The sequence below is a fragment of the Phlebotomus argentipes genome, unplaced genomic scaffold (genome assembly GCF_947086385.1).
Source record: "Phlebotomus argentipes unplaced genomic scaffold, Phlebotomus argentipes genome assembly contig_5, whole genome shotgun sequence".
Taxonomy (NCBI): Eukaryota; Metazoa; Arthropoda; class Insecta; order Diptera; family Psychodidae; genus Phlebotomus; species Phlebotomus argentipes.
Genome location: NW_026776165.1, coordinates 5,927,562 through 5,938,303, shown reverse-complemented (window position 1 = coordinate 5,938,303; position 10,742 = coordinate 5,927,562). Strand labels below are relative to the sequence as shown.

General features: G+C 47.7%; 4 protein-coding genes across 4 annotated transcripts; 3 read left to right on the top strand and 1 right to left on the bottom strand.

The window, feature by feature from the left end:
• The first annotated feature begins 9 nt into the window (after positions 1 to 9).
• LOC132255876 (uncharacterized) lies at positions 10 to 7,775 on the top strand. The gene is made up of 11 exons (XM_059752047.1): positions 10 to 195; positions 258 to 1,502; positions 1,626 to 1,972; positions 2,119 to 2,447; positions 2,925 to 3,702; positions 4,156 to 4,533; positions 4,684 to 4,893; positions 4,945 to 5,413; positions 5,676 to 5,846; positions 5,906 to 7,201; positions 7,268 to 7,775. The coding sequence occupies exons 1-11, from the start codon at positions 104 to 106 to the stop codon at positions 7,731 to 7,733; spliced, it is 5,781 nt and encodes a 1,926-aa protein (XP_059608030.1). The 5' UTR covers positions 10 to 103; the 3' UTR covers positions 7,734 to 7,775.
• On the bottom strand, positions 1,498 to 10,198 carry LOC132255614 (zinc finger protein 62 homolog). Its single transcript, XM_059751715.1, has 5 exons — positions 10,084 to 10,198; positions 5,458 to 5,684; positions 4,613 to 5,382; positions 2,066 to 4,552; positions 1,498 to 1,997 (listed from the first exon to the last, which is right to left on the bottom strand). Exons 2-5 carry the CDS (start codon positions 5,559 to 5,561, stop codon positions 1,558 to 1,560), a joined length of 3,801 nt encoding a protein of 1,266 aa, XP_059607698.1. The 5' UTR covers positions 5,562 to 5,684; positions 10,084 to 10,198; the 3' UTR covers positions 1,498 to 1,557.
• On the top strand, positions 7,818 to 9,431 carry LOC132255875 (uncharacterized). Its single transcript, XM_059752046.1, has 3 exons — positions 7,818 to 7,822; positions 7,891 to 8,352; positions 8,414 to 9,431. Exons 1-3 carry the CDS (start codon positions 7,818 to 7,820, stop codon positions 9,429 to 9,431), a joined length of 1,485 nt encoding a protein of 494 aa, XP_059608029.1.
• LOC132255622 (uncharacterized) lies at positions 9,388 to 10,542 on the top strand. The gene is made up of 2 exons (XM_059751724.1): positions 9,388 to 10,040; positions 10,104 to 10,542. The coding sequence occupies exons 1-2, from the start codon at positions 9,445 to 9,447 to the stop codon at positions 10,423 to 10,425; spliced, it is 918 nt and encodes a 305-aa protein (XP_059607707.1). The 5' UTR covers positions 9,388 to 9,444; the 3' UTR covers positions 10,426 to 10,542.
• Positions 10,543 to 10,742: the final 200 nt, after the last annotated feature.

Here is a 10,742-nt window from a genome sequence, read left to right as displayed (position 1 = left end):
CAAAAACAGCTTTTTTACTCATTCCATTGGGAACTCATTCATGAGCAAAAGAATCTTGCATAATTGCCGTTTCAATTGAAAGTCCTGATTTTCCTGAGTAGTAATGGAAATTGGAGTGAAACAAGAGGAAAACCTATTAAAATTCGTGCCTGTGAAGGATGAATTTTCAGTGAAAAAGGAAGAAGTCTTTCTTGGGTAAGTTTTCTCAATGTCCAGAGAAAATTCCGTATTAACAGTGTTTATTCTCTTCATTCCAGCAAAAATGCTGAAGTTGAGAGTGAGACTGTTGAGTTTGTCATCCAGAAAGTGAGAGAACAGAAGCACAAATGCCACTTTTGTGGCAAATCTTGCAAATCAGTTTACAATCTCAAGGATCACATGGTGACTCACTCAAAGGAGAAGAACTTCCAGTGTTCTGAGTGCCTGAAGTGCTTCGGGAACCAGAGACGACTGGATAATCACATGAAGACGCACAGTGATGAATCCTTGCCGTGCAATCTCTGCGCGAAGACCTTCAAGAGTGCCACACATCTCAAGTTCCACATGCAAAGGCACTCCGGAGGGAAGAAGCACGAGTGCGAGATGTGCGGAAAGAGATTCTCCGACAGCAGTCACAAGAGGAGACACATCAGGCAGATTCACGAGGGAAAGAAGCCGGAAAAGGGCTTGAAATCCAGGATGCCATGCAGTCAGTGCGGAAAGATCTTGTGGAATAAAGCATCGTACGAGAGACATCAGCTGGTGAAGCACAGCTCGAGCAGGAATCTCAAGTGTCCGCTGTGTCCCAAGGCATTCAAGCTGAAGTACAATCTCACGGAGCACATGCTGGTGCACAGCAAAGAGAAGCCCTTCGCCTGTGACGTGTGCCAGAAGGGATTCAAGAGGAAGTCCAATCTCATGTCGCACAGCGCCAGTCACGAGAGCCAACCAACAATTTGCCAGTATTGCAGCAAGACGTACAGCAACAGGGAGAATCTCAAGGCACACATACGAAGTCGCCACAGAGGTCTTCCTCCCGACATTAGAGCCACAGACGAAGTCGTCTTCTGCACAGTTTGCACGAAAGACTTCCAAAACTTGGCGGCACTGAAGAATCACGTGGAAATTCACGTGAGAGACAAGAAGAGGAAGCTCTGCGTCTGTCCTTATTGCGGGAAAACACTCCTGGATTGGCACAACTATCAGAGACATCTCGTTATTCACATTGATGTGTCACCCTTCAAGTGTGCCACGTGTGCGAAGACATTCAAGCGAAAGGACGCAATTGTGAAGCACGTGAGGATTCACATCAAGAACAGACCCAGATTCACCTGCAAAGTCTGCGGCGCGAAATTGATACACAAGAAGACACTGAGACAACACGATCGCAAGCATGCTCTTCAGATGGACACGACAAGGATAAAGATCGAGACGGACGACAATTATCTGCAGACTGAGATTGAGATTTCAGGAACGATGATAACTAAAGCTGACACTTTGGTTGTCTTTAAGCGTGAAGAGGAGTGAAAGAATAAAATCATATGTTCTTACCTTTTGAAAAGACGAATGAAAGGCACTTTAATCACTTTCAATCTCAATTTTAACACCCGTAATGTTTTTCTGGTCATCCTTCCTTCCTTCCTTAGGCTTCAAATACCCTTCCTGACTGTGCTTGATCATGTGTTTGCCAATGCCGATCTTCGATGTGAACTTCCTGGAGCAAAAGGCGCACTCCAGAGCTTCAGTCTTGAGATGAACAGTGGCAAAATGAACTGCCAATTCACTTCTTCCACGACAAGCTTCTCCACACTTGGAGCACTTCAGCAGATTCATCTTTTCCTTCCCATGGTGACTTTGCTTCACATGCACCAACATAACGCGCCTCTCCTTAAATCCCTGCCCACACATCGAGCATTCGTGTGGCCTTTCATTGGCGTGCACGCCAATGTGTGCCATCAGGACTTTGAGATTTGCAAACTGCACTTTGCACGCTGTACAAGCCAAAGGAGCATTAGAATCTAAAAGCAAGAGCCAGAGAGTGATTATAATTGCAGTAATCATGTAAATCTGAATGTGATAAACTCACCCTTAATATCCGCTGGAACGCCTCTGTGAAGTGCTTCCATGTGTCTCACCAAGTATCCTCTGTGTCTGACTTTCCTGCTGCACACGGGACAAGTGTATATCCACGGACTGTGCACTCTCATGTGCTTCCTCACATCCTCTCTGCACTTGAACGTCTTGTCGCATCGCGAGCACGTGAACTTCCTCTCGTCGCTGTGACGCCTCTCAATGTGCTTCCTGAGGTACAACTTGTTGCCGAACGCATCGCCACACTGATCACAGGTGATCTTCTCCGGCCTCGGCACACCCATTCCCTCGTGCTCTCGCACCATGTGATGCTTCCACGTGCGCGAGGTGACGAACTTCTTGTCGCACTCCTGACACGAGAACTTCTTCACGCCCATGTGCCTTAGCAAGTGATACCGGAGATAGTCGGGATTCTTGAACACCTTCTGGCACAGCTTGCATTCATGCGGTCCACCGTCAGAGTGAATTCTCATGTGTGTCAACATCCTTCGCTCATCTGCAAAGGTTTTCTCACACTTCAGACACCGCACAGTCTTCTCAGTCACGTGAATTGACGAGTGATACTGAAGATCCTTGTTGTAGTGGAAGCCTTTATTGCACACAGTGCAGAAGAATCGCATCACCGATTTGTCCTTTGGCATCTTGGACACTTTCTCCTCACTCTTAACATCCTTTTCCCCCTCGATCTTAGCGACTTTCCTCTTCTTCCCCTTCATGTGAACAGTGTGAATGTGAGCCGTCAAGTATTTCTCCTGGGAAAAGGCTTTTGTGCACTTCTTCATTGGACATTTCACCCCTTTCTTATCTCTATCGCACTTCGCCTCGTGCCTTCGATGACTCCTGAGACTCACCAGTTGCATGCCACACGTCTTGCAAGGATATGTCTTCCTCTCCTTGCTGTGCCTCATCACGTGCTGCTGCACGTGAGACTTGAGTTTGAACGTCTTGGCGCAGAGAGCGCATTCGAAGGGCGCGTCGATGGTGTGAGTGGCAAGATGAAGGTTCAAATATGTCTTTCCGCGGCATCCTTTGCCACACTGAGGACACTTGAGGATCCTCGAGGGCTTGTCAGTGCACCCATGAAGACCAACGATGTGAGCTTTAAGGACACGTCTTTGCTTAAAACCCTTCCCACATTCCGGACACTCAAACGGTCTCTCGTCAGCGTGAATGCGAATGTGTTCCTTGAGCGTCTTGATGGTGTGAAAGACTTCCTTGCACGCTGTGCAAGTCATGGGACGACCATCAATGATCTCCATGGGAAAGCCTCTGTGCTGAGCATCGAGGTGATTCTTGAACACATGCTTGCTCTTGTACACTTTGCTGCACACCACGCAGAAGTAGAGCTTCACCTCATCATGCACAATCTTCTCGTGCACCTTCACGTGCTTCACAGACTTGAACATCTTCGGGCATTTGGAGCACTTCACGGACTTCTCGTTCGTGTGACTGAACATGTGACCATCGAAGGATTGCTTGTTGTAGCAATTCTTCCCACAAATGTCACAGGTGAATTGATTGCGTGGAAAGCCCGTGTCTGTCTCTTCATGAAAACTCTTCAGATGATTCCGCAGATTCCTCAAACTCGCCAATCTCAGGCCGCATACCTGACAATTCACACAATCCTCGCCAGTGTGTCTCTTCAGATGGATTCTCAGATACTCTGAGATTCTAAACACCTTTCCACACACTTCACACGGATACGGACCATTCTCATCATCGTGTAGTCTCATGTGTGTGTTCAATCGCTGCTCGCTGGTGAATCTCTTCGGGCACTTCGAGCAGGGAAACTTCCTCTCAGTCGAGTGAATGGTCACATGATGTCGAATATCTCTGCGATGGTAGAAAGCCTTTCCACAAATAGCACAAACATGTCTCTTCTCCTTCACCTTCTTCACGCGCGCTTCAGTCTTCGTCGCCGGTTTCTTTGACACCATCGTCTGCCACACTTCCTTGTGTGTCTTCGCAATGTGCTCGTTGAGAAATGTCTTCTTATTGAACGCCTTCTTACATCCCTCAACCTTGCACTCCATCAACTTCTCACCTTTCTTGTGCGTGCTTTCGTGATTTCTCACACTCCTCAAGCTCATCCGCTCGATGCCACAAATCTGGCAACTGTAGACTTTCCTTTCCTTGCTGTGCGTCATCACATGAGCGGCAATTTGCGTCTTCCGCTTGAATCTCTTCGAGCAAATGGCACACTCAAATGGCAACTCATCCGTGTGAAGAGCCTGATGAAGAGCCAAATGCGTCCTTCCGCGACATCCTTTGCCGCACACACTGCACTTCAGCACCTTATTCAGCGCCTCCGGACGCTCGTGCTGAAGTCTCATGTGTGTGCGCAGCTTTCGTTTGTCAATGAAGTCCTTCTGGCAAATGGCACATTGGAAGGATTTCTCACCCGCGTGCACGCCAACGTGAATCATCAGCTTATCCAGACTGTCGTACACTTGATGGCAGGCTGTACAGGACACGGGACCGTCTGAAAGGAGAAGAATTTATGAAAGCCTTGCAAAACAGTCACTGTTAAGTCAATTCCCACCTGTAATGTCCAGAGGCAGTCCTGTGTGATGATTCCACACGTGCAACTTGCACGCTTTCTTGTCCCTGTAGCACTTCGGGCAGTACGGACAGTTGAAGAGCAGCATCTTGTGTCTCTTCACATGCACGCGCAACTGTTGGGCAGTCTTAAAGGCCTTGCTGCAGATGCCACAGCTGAAGGACTTGTCAGTCCTGTGAGTCTTCAGATGCACTCTCAGATGCACCCGATGCTTGAACATCTTCGGACAGCGCGGACACTCAATCGTGCGCTCATCCGAGTGCGTGAGCACGTGCAATTCGTGCGCAATGTTGTCAATTGAGATCCTGCCGCAGTGATGACACGTGAATCTGTTATTGGGCAACTCCGTCGTGGCCGCGTCCTCGTGGAAGCGCACAATGTGGAACTTCAGGCTGCGCGTCTCGAGGAACGTCTTGCCACAGTGGCGACACTCGTGACGCCGGATGCCGAGGTGTCTCTTCAAGTGAATCCTCAGGTACTGCACATTGGGGAAGGTCTTGCTGCACAACTTACACTCGTGCAACTGCCCATCGGCATGGATCTTCAGGTGTGTCAGCAACCGACGCTCATCTGTGAAAGTCTTCCGGCATTGCCGGCACTTGTGCTTGCGCTCCTTGGAGTGAATTGTGATGTGATACCGAATATCCCGGCGATGACGGAACGCCTTGCCACAAATGGCACAAATGTGCTTCTTCTCCACCTCATTCTTGACCTTGTCACTCCCATTCTCTTGCCGATAAACCGGAATTTGGCTGCCAAAGACGCACATTTGATGATACTTTTGTCAAGCATTTCCAAGAAATGTTGAAAAAATTCTTTTATCATACCTTTTATCATCTTCCTGCTCCGCCAAGTCAAATTCCTGAATCACGTACTCTTCCTTCACGATGCTGAGATCCAGAATCATGTCCTTATTGTCAGCATTTTCCATTTTCCTGGAGAGGAAAAGCGCACAGAAATCCCGAAGACGCGTGGTTTTTGACGCCTCTTTTTCGACCAGTTGAATAATGTCATAAAAGTGTCACATTTGGTGTCGGAGTTGAAGCTTTTATTCCTGGAAAAATATTCGGATTACTTTGAGGACTTTGAGATTCTCCGATTGTCCTTGTTATCCTCAGAAAATGGAAAATGACGAAGACGTAAAAGAGGTGAAAGTAAAGTGTGAGAATGTAGAAAATGAGCAGGAATTCGATAAAATCGTGAAGGATGAAGAAAAGTAAGTGATTTAATCAATTTCAGGATTCAATTTCAATTAATAAACATAATCCTTTATAGGATATCCAGGAAACCGAGAAAACCCCGAAAGCAGGAGTTTGGAAAGCTTGGAAATGTGAAGGAGAATAAGTTCAAGTGCACAGAATGCGACAAATCCTTTGCGTGTCTCTCCAAAATCAAGACGCACATGTCTGTGCATGTGACAGAAAAGTCCTTCTTTTGCACACAATGTCCGAAAGCCTTTGCGGATCAAAGTCGATTGAAGACTCACATGAAAACCCACGTTGAGGGGAGGAAAACTTACCCTTGTCATCTGTGCGAGAAGACCTTGACGACACCGGAAAGTCAGAAGAGACACATTGAAACTCATTCCAAAAGCACAGAACATCGATGTGTTTCGTGTGATAAAGTCTTCAGCAGAGCCTGCGATCTCAACAGTCACAGTGTCATCCACTCCACGGAGAGACTCTTCAAGTGTCTGATCTGCGAGAAGGCCTTTCCCACAGCTCGACTCCTGAAGAACCACGGAACACTGGCGAATCATCACACGAGTGATAAGAAGACCGTTTCATGTCCACAATGCCAGAAGACCTTTGGCTCCAACACACACTTGGCCACACACATGCAGAAGCACTCCAAGGATTGGCACTTTCCCTGCCCACTGTGCGGGAAGAGGTTCAGGAAGCCAACATATCTGCGTATTCATCTCAAGAGACACAGCAGCGATCGCCACATGTTTGAGTGTGAGAAGTGCGACAAGAAGTACACGACAAATGCGCGTCTGATTGATCACGTGCAGCGGAAGCATCTGGGCATGAAGACACCCGAGATTGCCAAGAAGTCGTACACATGTGAGATCTGTGGCAAAGTCTCCTACACGGGATTCGTTCATCGGCAGCACGTGACGTCTCACAGTGGAATCAGGGAGTTTCAGTGTCCCATTTGCGCACGCATGCTGAGGACAAAGGCAAACCTCAAAGGTCACCTGAAGACACACAATAAGCCACAGAAGATCATTGAGTGTGGCATCTGCAAGAAGACCTTCAAGAGACAAACTAATATGGATTATCACATGAAGAAACACTTTCAGCCCACCATTTGCTGCATCCACTGCGGATTGGAGCGCAAGACTGAGTGCGATCTGAAGAAGCACACTGAACTCTTCCACAGAGGTCTTCCAATGTCTCCAAACAGCACAGTGTGCACAATTTGCCATGAGGTCTTTGAGAATCTGGAAACACTCAAGGAACACGTGAAAATCCATCCAGTTGAGCTACGCTTTGAGTGCGGTCACTGTGGAAAGAAGTTCCTGGACAAGCAGAGAATCAGACAACACATTCGCATCATGCATGACAAGTAGACCACAATGTTTTGCGCAATTTCTTTAGCTTTCTAACGCGAGATTCTCTGCCTTTTTTTAAGGACATACACCAAAGTCAAGAGGCCCTGCAAAGAGTTCACCTGTCTTCAGTGTGGAAAAATCTTGCAGGGAAAACGCGGTTTTATGGCACATAGAGCTTCACATTCTGATGAGAGACCTTTTGAGTGCTCAATTTGCAATAAGAAGTTCAAAGTTGAGAGCTTTCTGCAGAAACACAAGAAAACCATTCATAACGCCAACAGACCAAACTTTCCCTGTCGAATTTGTGGCGTTGGAATAAAGCATAAGATCAACATGAAGAGACATTTGCGAATCACGCACAACATCACAGAGGAGAACACAAACATTGGCGAAGCAGATGAGAAAAAATTCCCAATTAATCCATCAGATATAAAGATTGAGAAAACTGAGACTGATTATCCAGAATTTCACAGCGAGATGGAAATTGCAGAAACAGTGAAGACGGAATTTGTGGATGAATATGTTATTACATTTGAGCAAGATTAAAGTCGGTTTAGGAGTTAAGATTACAGAATAAAACTATCATTTGTATCCAGAAATTCTTTAAAAGTCTCTTTCAACTGTCATGTGATGAGGTTTCCTGATTCTCTTACTTACTTCTTCTTCTCCTTCTCCAGGAATGGGAGAAGGACATTCAGCGCAGTTTCCAGAGAACCAGCCAAGAATTCAACTTTCGCCAGTGGATTGATGACATCAAAGCCAAGAGAGATCCTCAAAAGATCGCCCAAAAGGTCAAAACACCCTCACCAGATCCAGACGTCAGGAAGCTTCCCATTGGGATTGTGAGGAAGGCACCACTGAAGAAGATTCCCCATCTCGAGGGCACTTTCTACGGTCCATTTCCGCGTCCTCCAGCGCCTGATCGCCTCACGCAGACGCACGACAAGTTCTTCATTCCGCACACAATGACGAAGCGCGCTGAGGGACACTTTGAGAAGAAGAAGACCCAGAATAGAGGGCTGCGCAGAGCCAGGCTGATGCACATGAAGGTTCCTCTGCCGCCGACGAGCGACTGTTCCTCCGACGACAGCATTGAGCACGTGAAGAGTCTCACTCTGATCAAGACGCCCTATTTCGTTATTCCCACCTTCAGATTTCAGCCCAGGTAGGATTCAAAGGTCAAGTTTGTTGGTTTGTTTTGTCCTCTCAAATTGCCGCCTTTGCAGGAGGAAGAAGGATCGACTGAGGAATCGCTTCCTCAGCAAGAGTCAACTCAGGCGGATCAGCATGCTTCTCTACGACAGATCGAGGATTCAGCTGGCCAAAGCCACTGTTGAAGGTGAAAAAACTGCTGCTGCTGCTGAAGAAATCAGTTCGGACGAGAATTTGCTCCGCCTGAAGCGACTAATGCCATCGCAATCCTCCAGGCGCAACAAATACAGAGCCTTCATCCGGGAGTGCTACAGCGAGAAGCTGAGGGAATTTGAGGAGACTTACGGTGGTCCTAAAGAGGTGATTTGCTTCGAAGACTTCAAGGCGACCACCAAAGATGCCTCAAAGCCCAGCAGTGTTCAGGCACGAGATGAGGATTCCGCACAGAAGCCTGAGAAGCTGGAGAGAAAGAGTGCGAGGAGAGTCAAGATTGGCTACCAACTCTTCAGACCGCCCAGAATCTTCACCAAGAAGCGTCACACGAGAACAACCAAGTGTGAATCCAGCCTGGGCGCATTATATTTGGATCCGCGATTCATGGAGAAATTCAGGAAGCCGAAGATGTTCACCAGATCACAGAAGTTTTACACCAGCGTGTTGAGAGATCGCCCAGAGACGCGCGATCGTCTCAATGTGACTTCGCGTGCCTTTGAGGAGGAGCGCTTTGGCTTCCATGAGAAGTACCTTCATCGCCTGGCCACGGAATGGGATGACAATTACGTGCATGATCTGCGACATCGTCCGCCAGTGAGGAAGTTTTGCGTGAAAAGTGACATTCTGGCGTTGCGAGATGCCACGAGGAAGATCTTCTCCATGTACTACACAACTGAGAATCTGCTGAATCTCCTGGAGAGACAGAAGGCAGAGGAGGCGGCGATTAAGGAGGTGGAGGACTTCTCCAATGTCTGCTCTGACTTCCTAAAGGACGTGAAGAATGATTCCTACGACAGAGTGATCAGGAGGATGCAAGCTATGAAGCCACTGCAGCAGAAAACCAGAGAAATGGGAGCCAAAGTGGAGGAATTAAGGTAAGAAGACTCAGAAAATGGAAAGATTCGCTTACTTGTTTCTCTCTCTCTCACACTCCAGAGCAGAGTTGGAGTTCATCACAGAGTCTGTGCTTGAGGAGGAGCGCCGGTGGGACACACTGATGAAGCTGCAGAACTACTATTATCTTCTCATGGAGCCGGAATGGCGCAAGGCCAATGATTGGATTCATCGTTCCGCGTCTGGAGAGCTTCACGAGGCTGTGAACATTGTGGAGAATTGCTCGAAAATCAACGTGAGGGACAAAACATCGCCTGAGAACATCCGGAAGTTCTTCGAGAGGGAGATTTTTCCCAACATCGATCGGATGAAGGGAATCACTCCGGATCCCGAGCTGCTGAGGAATGGATTGGCCACGCTCAAGCAGAAAGTCTTCACATCTCTAAATCAGTACAACAAGACGCTTTGGATCTATGAGATTTTCTTGCATCAGGCGGAGAGATTAAATGTGGCCTTTGAGCGCTCTGAGCAGAATCAGAAGAAGATGATGAAGTTCCAGAGTGTCCAGGAGCTCTTTCTCGAGGAGCGAGCCTACTTGCTGAGCTATGAGGTGAAGCAAGTGATGGGCAAGCCTCTGGAGAGGAGCATCAAGAGGTGGACAGTGTTGACAGAAGAGAGAAGATAGAGGAAAACTCACCAGAATCCTTTCTTTTGCAGCCCAACAGCTTCCCGAATCAAGATCAAGGCTATTTGTAATCAATTGTACGACTACATTGTGCCCAGAGAACGTCGGTGCCGCCAAATTGACGATCAGATGGCGTCCAGTGAGAAATTTGCGAGACTCCATGACTTCGTGATGGAACTTCTGCATCAGCTGGACAGAATTCCCGTTCCAATTCTTCATCGCACAGAGAAGGAGATTCGCCAGGAGCAGATGTGTCTCCTGAGGGAGGCACAGAAGGCCGTGGTGAAGCAGAATCGCTTTCAATTGCTTCAGAAGCAGATCCGGGGACACTTCAAGAGTTCTTCCGGGAAGTAAAAAGTCCTTCCGTTGGGCTTCTTAGTATTAAAATAGTATAGAAAATTTACATCAAATCTACAACTGAATTACTTCAGTTTCACTGCCTGACCGCATTGCTGACCTCACGGAAGACGATGGGGGCTGAAAAGTGAGGGAAAAGTGGCAAAATAAGGGCGGATTCCGAAGGAAGCAAAGTGACATAACCTCACCTATTCTTATCGCTGCGCACAAGGCCAGGAATGTGATAACATTCCTCTTCACTCCATCCCGGATTCGCCGGCGCTCCTCCACAGGATCGATGGGTGGAAGCCCTTGCAATCTGAACATTTTCACAC

Coding starts and splice junctions, on each gene's coding strand:
- LOC132255876 (XM_059752047.1), top strand. CDS start 104: ATGGAAATTGGAGTGAAACAAGAGGAAAACCTATTAAAATTCGTGCCT. Junction 1,503..1,625: donor GTCTTTAAGCGTGAAGAGGA/GTGAAAGAATAA, acceptor TTCCTTCCTTAG/GCTTCAAATACCCTTCCTGA. Junction 1,973..2,118: donor CAAACTGCACTTTGCACGCT/GTACAAGCCAAA, acceptor TGTCTCACCAAG/TATCCTCTGTGTCTGACTTT.
- LOC132255622 (XM_059751724.1), top strand. CDS start 9,445: ATGGAAAGATTCGCTTACTTGTTTCTCTCTCTCTCACACTCCAGAGCA. Junction 10,041..10,103: donor CTGGAGAGGAGCATCAAGAG/GTGGACAGTGTT, acceptor TTTCTTTTGCAG/CCCAACAGCTTCCCGAATCA.
- LOC132255614 (XM_059751715.1), bottom strand. CDS start 5,561: ATGGAAAATGCTGACAATAAGGACATGATTCTGGATCTCAGCATCGTG. Junction 4,553..4,612: donor ACTGCCTCTGGACATTACAG/GTGGGAATTGAC, acceptor TTCTCCTTTCAG/ACGGTCCCGTGTCCTGTACA. Junction 1,998..2,065: donor CGTTCCAGCGGATATTAAGG/GTGAGTTTATCA, acceptor TCTTGCTTTTAG/ATTCTAATGCTCCTTTGGCT.
- LOC132255875 (XM_059752046.1), top strand. Junction 8,353..8,413: donor ACCTTCAGATTTCAGCCCAG/GTAGGATTCAAA, acceptor CCGCCTTTGCAG/GAGGAAGAAGGATCGACTGA.